The sequence below is a fragment of the Drosophila rhopaloa genome, unplaced genomic scaffold, assembly GCF_018152115.1.
Source record: "Drosophila rhopaloa isolate 14029-0021.01 unplaced genomic scaffold, ASM1815211v1 contig_3, whole genome shotgun sequence".
Taxonomy (NCBI): Eukaryota; Metazoa; Arthropoda; class Insecta; order Diptera; family Drosophilidae; genus Drosophila; species Drosophila rhopaloa.
In genome coordinates, this window is record NW_025335123.1 from 173,576 (window position 1) to 193,145 (window position 19,570).

Sequence of the window (19,570 nt, forward strand, 5' to 3'; positions counted from 1 at the left end):
AAGGCACTGGACACTGTAACAGATTTTAAGGATGAAGTGGTCCGATTTTGATTGTATTCAAATCTTCTGCAAAAGACTTTAGTTCGAGTCTCATGCAGTTCTAATAAAGACTGTATTTTCCTAAAATAATCCCCCTCCTTACAATATATATTTTTTCTTAGACAATATCAACAAATCCATTTAAAAATAAGGGATTTGACTTACAAGCTTCTATGAAAGCAAATGGTCTGCTTATATAAAAATAAATTTAATTTTTGTCTTTAATTTTGATTCCATCTTAACCCTTATCCAGAATAAAATGAGATATATTGTTCAATTTTACAGTTTAATATTAGGTTTCATTTACTATATCGGTTGGTCTTAAATTTCATTGCATTTTCTTCGCTTAGTTAATGATGCAAATATATCTTGTGTAAGTAATGATGCTAATTGAAAACTTCATCTAAACATTTACAGCTTTTCTATTAGGCGGGGTGTGGACTCCGTTGTAGGTATGCTTGAACGGTTCTGATGGACTAGAGCTGGGGCCAGGTGGAGATGCAAGTGCAGCTGAAGTTGGAGCTCACAGCTTCTGCTGAGCCAGCTCGTCGATGGTTCTGGCGTTGGTGAGGGTTACCCAGAGCGGGGCCTGGATGCTGGCCAGCGAGTAGCTTTCGGCGGCGTCCAAGGAGTGGGATTTTCGCATGGCCGGGGATTCCCCAATTCTAGTTGGTCCTGATTCTGCAGCGCCTTGCCGGCGATCCCGCTTGGACTCCCGCTTGGTAAATGCGGCAGCTGCCTGGCCGCCTCCTCCAGTACTACTAGCAGCCCGGAGCTCCTGGAGGCGACTCCTCCGCTTGGTTAGGGCAGCCGGATCGTCCCGCACACTGGCCGCCTTGCGCAGCTGCGCCGGAGGCACCAGTTGTGTGGATTTGGCCAGTGATGGAACCTTCTCTCCTGGCTCCTGGCACTCGGATTTGGGCTGGCACTGATCGGACGCAGGCGCGTCAGCCCGCTCCAGCTGCTGCTTGGCTAACTGTTAGCTCGAGGAAAAGGACATTTTGTAGGAGGTAGTGTCCATCGGCGACTCCGGGTGGAACATCTCCGTCTGGGTCTGCTCCACGTCACTGCAGCGCTCCTCCAGCACAGTGTCCAGCTCCAGGGAAGTAAAGCCCTGGCTTAGGCTTCGTTCAGGACGTAGACTGATAGCTCGCGACGATCGGTAATCTGTGAAAAACAATTTATTTTACTCAAAGGTTTTCATGCATCATTAGGCGGAGCTAAATGCAAGTGAGTGAGGGGTTTGCTGGGATGTGAGAGATATCGCAGGGTGTTTTAAATTGAATAATGATTTAATAGCACCACATCTGTCGTCTTGAATGAAATTTATATACCCTTTCAGAGGTTTCTAAGAAAATTTGTATTTTAGTTTTAGCGCAAAATGGATGAAACCTTCCCAAAAAAGATTTTTCTATTGCAGGGAGATATAAGTCAGAACGGGCCGAATCGGACGAATTCCAGAATAACGGCACTTACTATATGAAAATCGGACGACTAAATCATTTATCCGCCAAGGAACTAATGTAAAAGTTATCAATATATGGCCATAGCTTCATTATTTTTAAGCAAGTACGCATACAAATCAAAATATATAATATTTAATATTTGAACAGCTGCAAGGGTTCATAAACTTCAGCTTTCAGAAGTTAGCTTTCTTTCTTAAAATTTTTTTTTAATTTTAGTGTTCGTCATATTTTTTTAAGGTTTAATTTATGTAGTTCATGGTGTAAGTTAAGTGTTAAGTTAAGAACAAAAAAGTCAATAACTTTGTAGCAATTATAAATATATTTTAAGCTCATTGAGCTTTGTTAAGTTTCATAAAAAAGAAAGTGGTGTAAACTACTAGTGCTTCATGCTAATAAAATGTAAGGTTAACTAACGAACAAAATTGTAAATACGGGTATGCTAATAGTTTAAGCAAAACAAAAAACCGTCTTTGTATTTAATTTTTGTGGTGAGTACGGAAGGCTTTACTTATTACATTTAAAGTTTTTAAAAACTTTTTAAGTTCCAAATTGAAGTGCAAAGTTCACTTGTCTCGCAAAAATATTTTGTAGGAAAAAATGAATGGACGAAATCAAAGTCGGTGATGCGCTGATTCGTAATCGAAAATGTGTGCCAAAAATCTTATGTCCCTGTGTGGGGTCGCAAAAATATGTGCTGCTTTGGGGCCAAGAAGCGACACAATCGAAAACAAGTGTAGTTTGCGGTTGCCTGGCTTTGTGTTGGACCTGCGGTTGTGTCGACCTCGACTGCCTTGATCATCATTCGTTGTAGAGCTGCACCGCAAATAAATGTCCTCGAATAAATGAATGTTTTGTCGAAAATGTATCATATCTAACCTGACGTTTTTAATACTTAACGGATTGTTGAATACCCTTGAGGAGGGGTTTATTTAATGCAATTTTATCGAAATAGCGGTCACGATTATACAAGGCTGCTAAAGGCGGAAACATATATTTTAAGGTCCAAACGTTTAAGAAAAACTCCGCTTTTAGCTTATTTCTTGATTATCAATCAACATTTTCTAACCAAATACAATTATAGAATTGTATATTGTTCGATTTATTTTAAAAGCTTTTAAGCTGAAAAAAAAATTCAGTCTTGGGGATGTTGATTAGAAATATATAAGGTATTTAGTTATGGAACAAGAGTACCTAATTCCACGTGAAATGTATCAACAAAATTGATGTGGCAATCGCGTAAAAAAATTCAAATACAGCCCTATTTTATTTTTAATGGAATAACATTTGGGAACATTTCTCACAACATGCAAATAAATGGGAGCAATTTAAAAATTGTGTCAGCATTTATTTCGTACATTTTTTCTGAAAAGTGTTAAGTTGCTTGTTATTTTTCATAGTGCTTTTCTGAGAGACCTGGAGTGGCAGTTTCACTTGTCGCCTCTCGTTCTGAATATGAAATTTACAGTTATAAAAATGTTCTGCGTGATATGTATGTATACATATGTAGCACTGACATTTTCGCACGACAGCGCGGTCTAGTGTGCGCTGCTTTTCCGGGGGGCGTCTATACGGAGAGGGTCCTGGCATGCCGTTATTCTTAAAAATCGGGCTACCTACTACCTATTTTTTTTGCGTTTCTTTACCAGCCATGCCCCGCCCCGGCCGGTCCGCTCCTTCCATTTTGGTGTGATATGCAAACAGGACTGCGAGCACCCAAAGGTATGCTATGCAAATTCAAATGCAGGCAGCCATCTGCAGCGCTCTTTCACCGACACTTGTAAAGCAGCTCACACGCATACACAACTGTCGGTGGGGGGTGCCTACTTTCTCCCAGTCTCCAAGTGTTACTTTCTCTCAGGAAAGGTGCACTTCATTCACTCAGCTCACGTTCCCAGAAGTTTGTATTCCTACGACCATATTCCTTTTAGGGGAATAAAGGAGAGCTGAATTATAATAAATTGAATTTTTTTGAGTTCTGTTAAGAGCTACTACATATCTATATATATAAAATTAAAACTGGGAGATTAGACTGCTTAGAAACGGGCAGAAAAACGGACATTGCCGTATCAAATTGACTAGTGATACTGACCAAGAATATATGTATATACTTCTTAGAGTCGAAAATGTGTCCTTCAATGCGAGGCAAATTTGTATCTAAGTTTATAATATAAAGAACATATTAGATTGAACATATGTATTAAACTACCCAACCAAATTGAAAAAACGTTGAAACGATTTGTCACCTTTCTCCTAGCCCCAAAAGACTTTTTTTCAATGTGTAAAGACACATGACACACATGGCTACTGGCGGTCTGATAATGCAGGAGAAATATATGGTACCAATTGTGCACTGGCCATTGCAATGGCCACTGACAATGTCAGTTCAGTTCCTAGGACGAGGTCTTTTAATTTTTTTAATTTTATGAACATCGGACGACTACATCTTATAGCTCCATTGGGACGATAGAAAAATGTATCGGAAAATCGACATAGCTCCATTGTTTTTAAGCATACAGGCATGCAAGTTTAAATATAAAATATTACATATTTGTAAAAGCTGCAAGAGTATATAAACTTCGGCTTGCCGAAGTTGGCTTCCTTTATTGTTGGACATGCGGGCACTCAAAAATAGTGCTTATGATATTGATGATGCGCCGGACTCTTTGTTATCCTTTTGCAAATGTTAACTTCCTTTTATGCAGGCAGACAGAACAATGGCCGTCAGGTGTATATTAATGACTACGGCATGGCACAGACTAAGAGTAAAAGTGTAGGAGGTGTAGCAATACGAGTAAATCAATTTAAAAAGAGCTACGGGTGCAATGCAAGCTTGGTGATCAATGAATTGAGGGACGGCGACGGAAATGTGAAAGTAGAGATGAATGCAGGTGGGCTATGCATTTGACAGTCTTTCGACTCTGTTCGGGAAATGCGGACAAGTCATTCGATCTGCGAGTGGCTGCAAACCAGAGAGAGAGGAAACGAGAAATAGAGCAAAGAAACGTTCGTACACACATTACACGACATTCAAACTCACTAAGCCTATGTATTGGACTAAATCTGACCAGGCTGACGGCATGGTCCTGCATGTCGTAGTTGCGCCTCCTGTCCCTTTCCCGGGCCAGCTTGGCCCGCCTCCGCAGGCAGCAGATCACGATCAGCGCCAGGATCGGGAAGCCGAAGATGCAGGAGACGATCGGAATTACGATCGATTCGGGTGAAACTGCAACGAGAAATCGGGGAACAGGCAGCATATTACATTATTGTGATTATATAAAGTGATTATTAAAGTATAACTTCTTATTGAAATGGAAACAAGCATTTTGGCCTAAATGTATTTGTGAATATCGCATGTATTTATACTGTCTATTGTCAAATTATGTAATTACGCCATTAGGCATTATAGCCAAAATCGACTGCCCCAATTACGGGATATTGTACCATAGGTAACTACGTCTTTCTACGTAATTGTGACCAATACAAAAGGAACAAAATGGACTATGCGATACCCAGTACATGCTGCTTGTTAAAAATGTTGTCTACTTATTTGGGGACTTAGCTCTATTTTAAACATACCAATTTAAATCGGTGTTCCAATGATTTTTAGAAATATTCAGATTAATAGTTAAAGTTAAAGTATAAACATTTTCAAAAACACAAAGCTTGTCTTTTAGAACTCAATTCAAATGATGCCATACGAAAGTTATATAATATGGGTGTGAAAAATGTAACAAATGTATAAAATGGTTATGTTAATCCAATTTTGTTTAACTAATTCGAGTTTGCCTTTCGCTTCTATCAGCGTACCTGACACTAATAGGTGAGCCCATCTTATGGAAATGGTTTTGACCCAAATTTTATTGAAAATTTCTTTCCCTTTTTATGTGCCTTTCACGTAGTCCCCTTAATCTTACTCAACATCGTGCAACCGTACTCATTCTTGACACCGTCGTAACCCAACCGTTTTTGGCTCGACCCCATCTGAATCCGCCTGCTGTGACCTTGCCCAACCCTATTTCGCCCCATTAAGCCCCTGCCCCCACAAGAGGCCTTGCCAAATGATGTACAAATTTTAATCGCCCGACTCTCGGTTGTCAACGCCCAACAGCGGGGAAGGGAACATATTTGCCTAAGTGATGTGGTCAGCCGCAGAAATGCGTTCAACTCGGCAAAGATTATTTATTTATATGTTTATTTTACCACAATAACCAAGTGCGGAATGCTGTGTGGTTTAATGGCCAACGCAAACTCATAATCTCCGGTTCATTTGCATGACCTCAAATTCGAGGGAGAGTAGGCAACATTTTTCTCCCCAGGCTGAGGACGGGGCCTCGGAATAATATAGAAGGAGCCTTTCAGAAGGACGAGAGATGTGAGGCGGGGCGAGGCGGTGGGTTGTTTGTGTATGCCGAACGGCTTTTGGGGCATTCTTTTTGCGCCATTTGCATTTTCCTCCGTTAACGATTCGTATGGCTGTTTAATTTCGGTTTTAGTCATAAACTAAGTCCGTGCGAATCTGCATCTCCTAACTCGGCTTCACATACTTTGCATCTTTTATTGCATTAGGAATAATTAACAAAAAAATGTATCATACTGACTTTAAACAATTTTTATTTTTGCTAAGTAATAAACTGATAAATAATGCACACAATAATTGTGAAAACTATACGCAGAACTCGGAATTTTAACAGATTACAAAAATTTACAAAAATGTAAGCTTTTAAGGCTGGCTTTATTTGTCATTTTGCATATCTCGCCAGAATCCGGGGATCGATATACAGGTTGTACCAATGTCATCCTTTGACTACCTTATTTGCCATCCTTAACCACTCACGCGTCACATCTACCTACATTTACATCCCGTCCTTGCAAAACGGATGCTCAAGTCTAAGCTACAAATCCATGGCCCAAATTTTGTTTGTGAAAAAAGTAGCATAAAATACACAAGCCAAAAAAAGTCGAAATGAAAATGCTCTGAACAGGTAATAAAACAACAAATTTATTTTTGAATGCAGAGATTAAAATAATACCACAAATCTGATCTTTATTTAAGCTGTAGTTTACCTTATAAAATGGATAAATTCGTATTATGCAAAAACTGATACTGTTAATGTTGGGCTGTCCAAAACCAAATACAGTTAAATAAGCTTGTTATTAGTTAATATGGAATTATTGAGTTTCAAGCTGTTTTTTAATTAGATGAGATAAAATGAGATAACCTCTTCTGTTAGGGAATTCTCTATCTTTTAGGGAATACGTTCTAAAAACTTGAAATTAATCAAGCTCAATTTACGGAGATGGGACTTTGAAAGAGATAAATCATTTGCTTATGTATACCATTGAAGTTGAAACTCGTTATCCCCGAAATAACATTTTAACAAGAAAGGAAAGCAAACTTCGGGCGGAGCCGAAGTTGATATACCCTTGCAGAATACTCTGTAAATTATATTCTTCAAACAAATTCATAGGATGCATTCTTAATACTCATAAAAAATCCCAACTTCCTTACTTTAAAAACACCAAAGTTATGGCATTTCCAATCGTCCGTTCCGACATATATACTGCGTGCAAAGGAAAGAAGGGTGTGTGCAAAGTTTCAATTCGATAGCTTTAAAACTGAGAGACTAGTTTGCGTAGAAACAGACAGACGGACATGGCTATATCAACTCAGGAGGTGATCCTGATCAAGAATATATATACTTTATAGGGTCGGAGATGTCTCCTTCACTGCGTTGCCCACTTTTGACCAAAATTATAATACCCTCTGCAAGGGTATATGTATAAAAATGGTAATTTACGAATATTACATATTCCACACATAAAAATGTAAAATGCTTTATTTTCCGATAAAAAGTATTTGTTTTTAACTACCGCTACAGAGTTATTTTATTCTGCCACTGTGGGCTCAGAGCACTTCTTAACTTAATAACCCCGCCCCGTGGTAAACAGAGCACTTGATGTTGGCCTGACATTATTCGATTAAATCCGAGTTCAATCAGGGTCGCAGACTCAAAATGTTTGCTTCGCCGTTATCAGGGCCGCAGCTGGGCTTACTTCATCCTGATCCGGGACCCTCCACCTTGCTCGTCTAAATCCAATTAACGCCTTCAAAGTGACAGTTCAAATTTACACAAATTGATGGCGCAGAGAGGAGGACCTTAGTTCTGTTTAGTTTGCTGCCAAGAACGACTCCTGCGGAGGCGAAAACGCTACTGAAGGAGCCCGTTTTTCAAGCTGAGTCATCAGGCATCGTTTGATGCCTGAAATATTCAATAAACACAATAAAAATAATGCCTCTGCCTCACTCAGACAGACGCGCCCATTGCCCATCAATGCCTTTGAATGGAAATTAAATGTTTGCATATTTGAAGTCGGCGGAGGAATGCGCTACAAAGGCTTCATCGGCAGCATTAACAAGGCCCATCGAATGGGGAGCACAATATATATATTATATAAATATATATATATATGTGGAAAACATGTACCCAAGTATCTATATATAAATATATGTATATATACTTGGCTGCACATACAGACTCCTGGGTACATGTTTTCCATTCCCATATATGTAGCATAAAGTGATTTATTTAGTTCGAACATATTCCCATCAAAGTCACTCGAGCTTGATTGCGCTTCAACTCGAGGCGAGCTTTGTAGGAAGTGGGGAAACTAAAGACAGCCAAAACGTGAGAGGGTCAACAGCGAAGTCCGCAGGCATTCACATAGCATATTTTGCATTACAGTGAGCCCTTAGCTTTATATTGACTCGGAGCTTCTGCTTCCCAACCCGGCACAGTAACTTCCCGTTTCAAAGTCGGAACTCCAACTCCGAAAGCTAAGCAACCAGTAAAATGTGGACTTACAAATCAGGTTTAAAAGCAAATTGTTAAAGAAAGTTCTTTCATTATATTTAACAAAAGACAAGGAACGCGTCTCACTTTAAGTCTTTAAAGAAAATCGTGAAAACATTAACTGAATTACTCACTAGAATGAATAATATTAACAAAAAAGGTAGTTAATAAATTAAATAGTATGATATTGAACAATTCAGGTTTTCTAAGTTTTTAAAAGAATTTTTTTTAAATGCTTTTTTTAAATGGAATCACACCAAGGTCAATTTGATTGTAGTTTGACATATAAATTAACCAAATGGCTTCTTTTCGCTTTTATAAAAAACGCACCATACTACAATCAAATTGACCTTGGTGTGATTGCAGTACAACAAAATAAAACAAGAGAGAATGCTATAGTCGAGTGACTCGACTATTAATCTACTGGCCAAAATAATAAGTACACCCGTGTACGGTTTCTTTAACTTCTCGTAAAACTTATTTAATGATCATAAAGAAAAGCTCAAATTTACTTATAGCTTTTTGATATATATTAGATTATAAACTAGATACCCGTTACTCAGCTAAACAAGTCATCCGTTAGATGGCGCTATTGTATTGTGCCATCTACCCCAAGACATTGGTACCACGGGCCATGAAAGGCGGAAATGTAGGCGCTAGCCAGGCTTAAGCGTTTAATGGGTTTTTGGGTGTTAGAGTGGGCATGGCAAACTTTTATTAGGCCAATCGATAGGTATTGACGAAACAAATACATAACAATTAAAATTTTCATAATAGCATCAAAACTGTGGCCACAGCTTGTGGCTTGTGGGCGTCAGAGGGGGCGTGGCACCATTTTGAAACAAACTTGCGCTGCGTAGGAACTCCTTAAATCTACATGCAAAATGCCAATCTTCTAGCTTTTATAGTTTCCGAGATCTCAGCGTTCATACGGACAGAAAGACAGACGGACAGACGGACATGGCTAGATCGACTCGGCTAGTGATTAATTGGCCAAATACAAAACCCATAGAAAATCCCAACTTCCGTACTTTACAAACACCAAAGTTATGGCATTTCCGATCAATCAGTTATATGGCAGCTATAGGATATTGTCGGCCGATCCCGGCCATTCCGACTAATATACTAGGTGCAAAGGATCGAAGGGTGTGTGCAAAGTTTCAATTCGATATCTTTAAAACTGAGAGACTATTTTGCGTAGAAACAGACAGACGGACAGACGAACATACTTATATCAACTCAGGAGGTGATCCTGATCAAGAATATATATACTTTATAGGGTCGGAGATGTCTCCTTCACTGCTTTGCACACTTTTGACCAAAATTATAATACCCTCTGCAAGGGTATACAATTTGTATGAAAGAAAGAATCTCGGTTTTAGATTTTCGCCGTCATTTTTTTCTGGGTGTAGTGCTTTTTTAATGAGTTAAAAGTAGATATTTATTACGATTTTAAAACCATTTTTTAAATTAATGAAAATGTAACGACTATATCTTAAAACTGTTCTGGGAACGATCAACAAATTTAGCGAAAACAAGAGAGAACGCTATAGTCCGGTGCCCCGACTATCAGATACCCGTTACTCAGGTAAAGGGAGTGCGAGGGAGATGGAGATAGAAACTTTGATCACGCATAACTTTTTAACGAATGGTCCGATTTGAAAAATTTCTTCTACATTTCGATAGGTATTGATAAGCACAATAAAACTGAATTTTTGCTTTTCCGAAATATTTAAATTTTTAAAATCGTATATAAGCGATTGTGGGTGTTAAAGGGGGCGTGGCACCTTTTTGAAACAAACTTGCGCTGCGTAGGAACTCCTAGAATCTGCATGCAAAATGCCAATCTTCTAGCTTTTATAGTTTCCGAGATCTCAGCGTTCATACGGACAGACGGACAGACCGGCAGACGGACATGGCTATATCGACTCGGCTAGTGACCCTGATCAAGAATATATATACTTTATAGGGTCGGAAACGCTTCCTTCTAGCTGTTACATACTTTTGCACGAATACAATATACCCTTTTACTCTACGAGTAACGGGTATAAACATGTCTGCATAAAATCGATATACGACATTAACCAATATTGTACGAGTATTGTATTGTTGTTTAAAGGATCCCCCAGTTTATCTGACAGAAAAACGAGAACTTCTTTATAGTGGAGAACAGTCATTGGAGTGTTGCGCTAAGTGGAAGGCATTGTTAACTTATCAATAGAGCTGAAGGACATAGCATTCCTGTTACACCATTTTATCAGATGAATTTACGCACTTTTTGTTGGGGTAAACTCTGCTATGCTTTTCGTTTTTCTTTTATTTTGTGTCAGCATGGATGAAAAGTTGAATCTTGTGTCGAACTGACAAGGTGGCGGCAACTCGAGTGCCACGCCCACAGGCCATCGATGACGCTGACATTGACGTCCACGCCCCTCGAATTCAATGCTGGAGGTACGTATGTACAACTGCTTATAGTGGGGTTGGGGCAATGAGATGGTTGTGGGCCTACCGGAGGGATGAGCCTGGGACGAGCAAAGTAGTCCAAAATGTTCTCGCCAAATTTGGGTGGGCCGTAAGCCAAGGTAGTGTGAGGAAGGCGCAATTTACTTGATAAAGACGCCAGCTCACTGCGGCCAAAAAAAATTTAAATCAATTTGAAGTGGAAATTCACATTGGCAATACACAAAGGGGAAAAATAGTTGATTTTGTTTACATTTAATAATAGTACCCTTGTACTCTCAATATGAGAACTACCGAGCATACAAATGTATTGAATCAACCAAAAAATGTAATAAGAGTCAGAAGTATTTTCATCGAAAATACGAATTCGAAGTAGAGCAAAATGTTTCTGTTAATATTTAGAAATGGTAAAGGGATAGATAGATATTTTTTTCTTAAAATGAGTAAAAATATGTTGGAATTCTTTCTGTGTACTATCTTGATGCTCTGGTTTGGCTCAGCATTGCTTAACAATTTTTTCTGTGCAGCCTTTAAGATTCTTATTTGTGAGCGACTCGGTGCTCTGCCACATTGGCGCCAACTGTGAAGGCACTCCCATTTTCCACCCATTTAGCTGATGGCGACACTTGACTCAAACAATCAACAGCTATATTCGAGTGCGACTCCTTGCAATTAATGCGACTTAGACTTGTCTAATTGCTGAATGGGGCACGGAAAGGGGCCTTAATCTTGTCCCAGTCTTCGTCATTGGCCCAGTGACTCTTGGGGCAACTTTCGGCTTGGCCTATGCTAGGCCGAAAGCCACGCAAAGTTTGCCATGCCACCGAAACTATAAAAAGTAAGTTAACGCGGCAGCCGGAGCAATCGGATTCAATGGGGATAATGAGGACTCGGTTGTCAGCTCATGCAAATTAACGCCGGCAGCGAGGCAACTAATTGAAGTGGAGACGGAGGCAGAAATTGGGAAGCAGAAGGGCTCCTTCTCCGGTTTTAGGCATGGATCCAAGCCTGGCCCGCGGGATCGAAGGGTGGCTGACTGCACTGATTTGATTACTTCAGGGGAAGGGGGTGGGGGGATGGGAACTGTGGGGGCCGGCAACTCCAGCTTTATGCTGAAATGTATCTAATTAGCTTAAGTCATTTAGGAGTCTTTTAATTTAAGAGATGCGACAAAAAAGTTTTCGGGACTTGGGGATTAACTGATTATTGCCCAAAAAGGTGTCGAATTCGACATAGATTTGTACGAGATTAAATATTAGTTTGAAGCTGAAAAATACTAACCTTTATAACAAAGCTTGTAGCTAAAAAACGAAGAGACTAGTTTGGGTAGAAACTGATTGACGGTTGGAAATGTCTAGCTCAACTGGCCTAGTAATATATAATATATCCCGTTTGTAGGTTAAAAATTTATCTTTTACTGCGTTGCAAGCTTTCGACTGAGATTATAATGCAAAATAAATAATTGCACAGGGACACAAAAGCTTCATTTTGATCCTCATTTGAAGTGCCATAGTATAGCTAAGATTACAAAAGTTTGATGTCTGACAACATTTTGAATTGTCATATAATTGGAATTGCTAATCTGTGCTGTGAATTCAACACCCTACCTTAACAATAAGATACCCGTTACTCAGCTGACCAATTTCAAAATAAATATGCCCCCAACCGATATCGCATTTCCACAAATTAAGGTAGCGCCATCTGCCGAAATGCATCGCCAACACCAGAAGCTGAGAGCAAGCAGCATCCCCGCCCCCGCAATTAACTCTTTCGCTATCTTACGCTTTTTCGAATAGATGCACTCCATTTTAAAAATATGCAGTGACGTCACAATAAATACTTTAAATTGATAAAAAAAAATTCAAAAATAATAGTGCGAAACTGTGTGGTAATAGATATTGACCGAATAATATTTGTTATGCGGGGCCACTTATACCGCCAAATAACTGGCTCCCTACCATGTCTCTACAGAGATCAATAAGATTTCTTGATCAATAATATATATAGCTGCCTTCTTCCGGTTACATACTTTTCAACGAATTCAATTTTCCCGTTTACCCTTCAAGAGTGACGGGTATAAAAATGGTACCCAAACATGAAAAAACGAAAATATATCAAGTATTCAAACTGACGGACTTGCCTATAATTGAATCGGATACTTGTGCAGTTTTAATTATATGAAGTCGTACTTTATTAATTTGGAAATACATTCTAATGCGAGTTACACTTAATAGAACTAGAATAAACGTTAAGTGCGACGACCATTTTCTACCGTTACTCTGTTAACCAATATCAAATAAATATGCAACCAGAAGATGGCACCTTGTGCAATTCTGTTGATGCAGCGTACATTAGCCGCCATGTGAAGAATGTGAGATTGCAGGCACAGACCGTGCTATGTCATTTGACGTTAGGTTCTTAATAACTTCTAAATTGAATGATTTGCGGCTTGCGCCACATAGATACCACCATCATCTTCATGTTAAATCCCAACACTCTCTAGCTCTTATAGTTTCCGAGATATCGAGGGAAACGCTTCCTTCGGAAAGTCGCCATGCGACTAAAAACGAGACAAGTTGAAGTTTATATACCCTTGCAGTTATATAAAGTTTTTAACCGGTATATCTTTATTATTTTAATATCTATCGAAACTCAATAATTTTTCATTATTATTTATTATTTTATAAGTCATTAAGAAATAATACTCTGTGGAAGGGTATAAAAATAAGCAATTCAGTTTAATAGAGTGGCCCAGAAAGATATGTTATAGTCGTCCAATTTTTATAAAAGTAAAACAGTAATTCTGAATCCCGTAAAATGATTATATCTCGCACTATATGTGTATATGTTAATCGGTCCTACTCCGACATATGTATTACCGGCAGAAAACAATATTTTTTTAACGTTCATCCAAAACTGAAGGTTTATTTGCACAGAAACGGATAGGCGGACGGACCGACGGACATTCGAAGTATAGTCGCTACAAAAATGAAATATTCTATCATTAATGAGTTGCAAGGGTATATAAATATTGGCTAGCCGAAGTTTGCTGCCTTTCTTGTTAAATATATAGATATATTTTGTTTCTTGCTTCAAGGGTATATAATTGAGGCCTAGAAGGTCGTGCCCCATTTAATTATTTAAATTACGTAAAGGTATTAACTCACCCGTTGGGTAGACAACGATGGTCGTTGGGCGATTCTTGCTGCCGGAGGCGGCGATAAAGGTGGCCACCGTTTGGGCCTGGAAGGTGGCCATGCTGCTGGTGGGGAGCGAGCTTATCACCGCCGTCGTCGAGGACTCGATGAAACCGCTGAGATTGCCTGCTGGCAGGTACACGTCCGCGCCCCCATTCCCCGCCAGCGGACTACCGGTGGCGTTTTCCGGCAGGAGACCGGGCGGCTGGTCGCCGAGGAGTCCTGGCAGCACATCCGCCGCCGGCCCACGGGTCGGATGATCGATGCGCTGGCCGTGGGCCACGTCCGCCGCGTCAAGGGCCTGGAGCAGAAGGGCGGAAACGGGCAGATTGGACACGTGCTGGGCGGGATTGGCCCGGGCCACTTTGGCCAGGGTGCGTTTAACCAGGCCCCTAAGATTCCCTGTAGATTGGTTGTTAATGGATTCGCCTGCTTTCTCTTTTCCGGATGTTTCCCTGCCTCCTCTTGCGGTCATATTGTTTAATAATTTCGCAGCATAATCGTAAATTTCAATGAGCATTAGGACTATTCCGGTCTGTTTCCCTCCTTAGCCGCCGGCTGTATGCAAGAGAAGTGTTGCTAAATGTTTGTCCTTAGCCGCGATTTCCGGACACATCACTCCAGACCGAGGACTATGGACACAGAGGCCTTAGCCCGCCTGTTAATTGCCTTATTGAATCACATTGGGGGAGGGTGTTGGTAAAAGTGGAAGTTTCCGGTGGCGAAAGTATGGCCAACTTCGATTGATTGCAATTGTGACGTTTGCAATGGCATCGCGCCTGGCTAACGTTAAATGGAAAACTAATCTGAAATTTTGGATTTATTATGCAGCTGCAGTTATTCCAAAATTTCCAAATCGACTTTTTATACCCTTGCAGAGGGTATTATAATTTTGGTCAAAAGTCTGCAACGCAGTGAAGGAGACATCTCCGACCCTATAACGTATATATATTCTTGATCAGGATCACCTCCTGAGTTGATATAGCCATGTCCGTCTGTCCGTCTGACTGTTTCTACGCAAACTAGTCTCTCAGTTTTAAAGCTATCGAGTTGAAACTTTGCACACACCCTTCTTTCCTTTGCACGCAGTATATATGTCGGAACGGACGGGATCGGCCGACTATATCCTATAGCTGCCATATAACTGATTGATCGGAAATGCCATAACTTTGGTGTTTGTAAAGTTAGGAAGTTGGAATTTTCTATGGGTTTTATATTTGGCCAATCAATCCGACCTACCAAATTTCATAAGGATCGGCCGACTATATCTTATAGCTGCCATATAACTGATTGATCGGAAATGCCATAACTTTGGTGTTTGTAAAGTTAGGAAGTTGGGATTTTCTATCGGTTTTATATTTGGCCAATCAATCCGACCTACCAAATTTCATAAGGATCGGCCGACTATATCCTATAGCCGCCATATAACTGATTGATCTGAAATGCCATAACTTTGGTGTTTGTTAAGTTAGGAAGTTGGGATTTTCTATGGGTTTTATTTTTGGCCAATCAATCCGACCTACCAAAGTTCATAAGGATCGGCCGACTATATCTTATAGCTGCCATATAACTGAACGATTGGAAATGCTATAACTTTGGTGTTATTAAAGTTAGGAAGTTGGGATTTTTTATGAGTATTATGAATGCATCATATGAATAATTTTGAAGAATATAATTTACAGAGTATTCTGCAAGGGTATATCAACTTCGGCTCCGCCCGAAGTTAGCTTTCCTTTCTTGTTATTATAGAAGTTACTAAACAATTAATTAAGCATTGTCAATGAGGTCAGCGATAGAATTTAAATATACATTACAGTCTGTTTTGATTGCCTAGCCAATCAATTTTTTAAACTGGTTAACTGAGTAAAGTGTGTTTAGCGTTTTTTCTTCCTAGAATCCCAAGCCATTCGTTTACACAAAACCGTAAAGCCTAATGAGAAAATGTACAGATTACTTTTGAACCAATATTTATTTTCGAGCTGTTCCCATCACCGTCGATTTCTCTGGATTTGTTACCCGCGCAGGGTCGGAGAACATGACATTTAAAGGCCCACAAATCCTTGGCTTCCCAAAATGATGTAAGCAACATTTTCAGGGGGTGGGAAGGGTTCCCAAACCTAAACCAGACTCCCGAATGACCAGCTCTTGACCTCCCAATCCCCACACTTGTTGGGCAAGAGCGCAAACATTGAATCGGGCAACCCACGGCCATCGGAGCCATCAAGTGAGCAATCCAGAGGAGCTTCAGCTCCAATGGCACTTGAAACCGAAACTCTCGAGGGAGCGGGAATATAGATGGGCATGGGAAAACGGATGCGAATGCGAATGTGGATCTGGCGGGGAGGAAACTTTGGCGACAACCGGACATAAAAATATGTTAACTATTGCATGAGGCTTCGCGGACTAGCTTCATTACGACAAATCGAGTTAAATTGAAGGAAGCACCATTATACTTTCACATCCCACACCATCGATTGGTCACCAGAACCCATAATTAAATGAACGAGCACGATTCTTTATACAGAGAGAACAATTTAATACTTCAAAGAAAAAAAACCGATATCCGGTGATCATTATTAATTTAAATCGTCTATATATCAGTCAAAAAGAACATTTAATTATATTCCTTAATGGAACATATATAATATCTCAACATATCTCGATGTGACTCCTTAAAGTGTCTGATAGGACACTTGACTTTAAATCAAATTCTGAAGAAATGCAAGTATATCAAAGCGATACTCTGCTTTATAGCGGGGAAAGTTTTCAAACACTTGCAGCCATTCCTTTTAAAATCTACTTTCAATCAAATTATTTATTTTTCTCCAGGCGAAATTATTTAATTTTTTGATATAAATCAATAATTTGTTTCATACAGATAAGGCTATCGAAACTATTTTGCAGAGGAATCTGAATCAAAACTTTCTGAGAAAGTTATCCAAAACTTATTTTTGGATGATGAAGCTCCAAAAATTTCATAAAAATCTCACAAGCTCTTATCCAAAATTAACGTACAATTAGCTTCAAGGTATCTCCAAAACTGTCAAAAGATTTTTACTTCACTTTGGTTTTTATACCCGTACTTTGCCTTATTTTTGATTGGGCTGTTTTGTCATTCGCTCCTAGTTATTGTACAACGTATTTGTCAGATATCGAATGATATGCAAATAAACAGTTGTACAAATCCTATAGCAATGCTTTGTCGGTTTAAAACGAACAGTTGAGCAAAAATGTCAACGATGGCCGTATTGTGATTATCACTCGATTTTATTTTAAGCTTGAGTTACACATTTTGTATATAAATATTGAATGTTCAACGCTTGAAAGGATGACGGTTACTTGTGCGTTGTTGGATCTTGGAACACAAATGGCATAGTTTTTGAACAGTGTGTTCTGGGGAAAACGCACGTCCCGCAGTCGAAAAACAATCGCAGCGCGGGCTGAAACTGGTGGGGATGGTATTGGATGGGTTTCAGGGGTTCGGTTTGGGTGCCATTGAGGCTGGCACGGGGATGCTGAAAGCGCGCGTCCTTCTGCGCTTCATGTCCCAATGCCCATTCAAATGTGAAGCATACTTTGTCACTTTTGTTTCTGTGAATCAGTCGAAATAAGGGGGCACAGAAAAATAAAGGGACACACACAAAAAAAGGAAAGAGATGCGCGGACGCAACGAACCGTTGGGAAGGATCGCGGGCTTCCCGGAATAGCTGTTACATTCACTTTGGGTCGTTGGCCGTTGACCGTTCACCGTTCACCATTCACCGTTCGTCCTTTTCGACTTTCGTTCTTTTCGTCCTTTCCGCCGTTTACCGTGCTCAACTTGCGTCGGCAGTCCACCTGCCTTTGTGACGCGAGAGCCAAATTGAGCTCCCTTTTATAGACGTCGGTTCGCCGGGGAACTTCCCATAATTTCCCACAGTTTTCCTTAAGAGAAAATACACCCGATGCCACTGGAAAACGATGGGGAATTTATACTCTTATCTCGGCACCCTGGAAATTCAAGAGGAATTCGTTATTTATTGTGCAAGTCGAAAGACAAATAAGCCAATGCCTTTGTTAAGGTCACCGACAATACAGGCAGTTTCTTTAATTCATTTGTATTGTCCGAACACGAATTTGAAATGACTTTGACCCAAATCTTACCTAGGTATAAAAAATTAAAATTACAGTTTTCATTTTATCATCGGAGTTTTTACATTTATGCAAAAGATTAATTTATTAAATTAAAGTCGAACTTTTCAAACTCCTCTTTTCCATTACTTTAAGAATGCATTCAATGCTAAGCAAAATCTCGTAAATACCTTTAATATTTTTATACAATAAAAATAATACCAATTAAAGGCTTAAAGCATAAGAATTGTGAACACAATGAATATAACGAAGGTAGTTTTATTCAAATTTAAATACACAATTTTCAAAAAGAAGTTGGTCATGGAATTAAATTTCCATTTTCTGACGAAGAATTTTTTCTTTTACATACATATTATAAAAAAGTACTGCGAAATAGAAACTTTAAGACCGTCGTCGAAACGGATCAATTAATATAAATTAATTGGGTAAGTGTGTTGTGGTTCCATCTGCCAATGTGGGTCACGTTTGTGGTCGGCTGATTTATTTCACACTTCTCGACGCAAACAACAGCAAACGCGAACGGAAATGGTTTGATTCGATTCAATGCAGTTGGCCATAAAAATACGTGCCACTCGATGAGTTTCAAGCTGTTCAATACCCCGGTGGTCGATTGAATCCGGCTAAATTCTAGAAAAACGGCAAACTAAATTCGATTCTTTCATGCGATGAATGATGTGTCGCTCTCGTTGTTCTTGTATTTTACCTTCATCGGTATATGTTTTCGTATAAACGTTAATAAATGCAAAGTTTTCGCAATTTTTACTTTTTGAAACCCACGCTGAGGGTATAATGATTTTTCGGTAACGCTTGCTATAGAGTGTATATATAGTTGCTCAGTCATGATCCTTGATATATCCATGTCCGTCTGACCATTCCTTTCTACACAAACTAGTCCCACAGTTTAAGGGTATCTGAAATAAACATTTCCAGAAGTTTTTCTTTAAGCCGAAACGGGCAAAAATTTGATTTACCTGCCATAGGTACAATTGAAACATAATTAAAGCTTCGTTGTTTTTAAATATATACCAACATTCTCCAAGATAAAGTCATTTTTAAAAATCCGCCATTCAAAGATCTTCCTTTTTTTTGACTATACGCATACAGATAAAGATAAAGATATGGATATTTTAATACCCTTGCAGAGGGTTTTATAATTTCAGTCAAAAGTTGCAACGCAGTTAAGGAGACATTTCCGACCCTATAAAGTATATATATTCTTGATCAGCATCACCAGGAGAGTCGATTTAGCCATGTTCGACGGACAGACGGACATGGCTATATCGACTCGGCTAGTGACCCTGATCAAGAATATATATTCTTTATAGGGTCGGAAACGCTTCCTTCTAGCTGTTACATACTTTTGCACGAATACAATATACCCTTTTACTCTACGAGTAACGGGTATAATAAGCACGAATTTTGTCGA

The 19,570-nt window shown here is 39.4% G+C and overlaps 1 protein-coding gene across 1 annotated transcript; it reads right to left on the reverse strand.

Annotated features, from left to right (window-relative positions):
- Positions 1-333: 333 nt before the first annotated feature.
- On the reverse strand, positions 334-17,843 carry LOC108043063. The gene is given in 4 exon segments (XM_044461283.1): positions 334-1,206; positions 4,543-4,728; positions 13,984-14,571; positions 17,824-17,843. Coding segments are annotated over 3 exon segments (1,380 nt in total). The 5' UTR covers positions 14,534-14,571; positions 17,824-17,843; the 3' UTR covers positions 334-562.
- Positions 17,844-19,570: the final 1,727 nt, after the last annotated feature.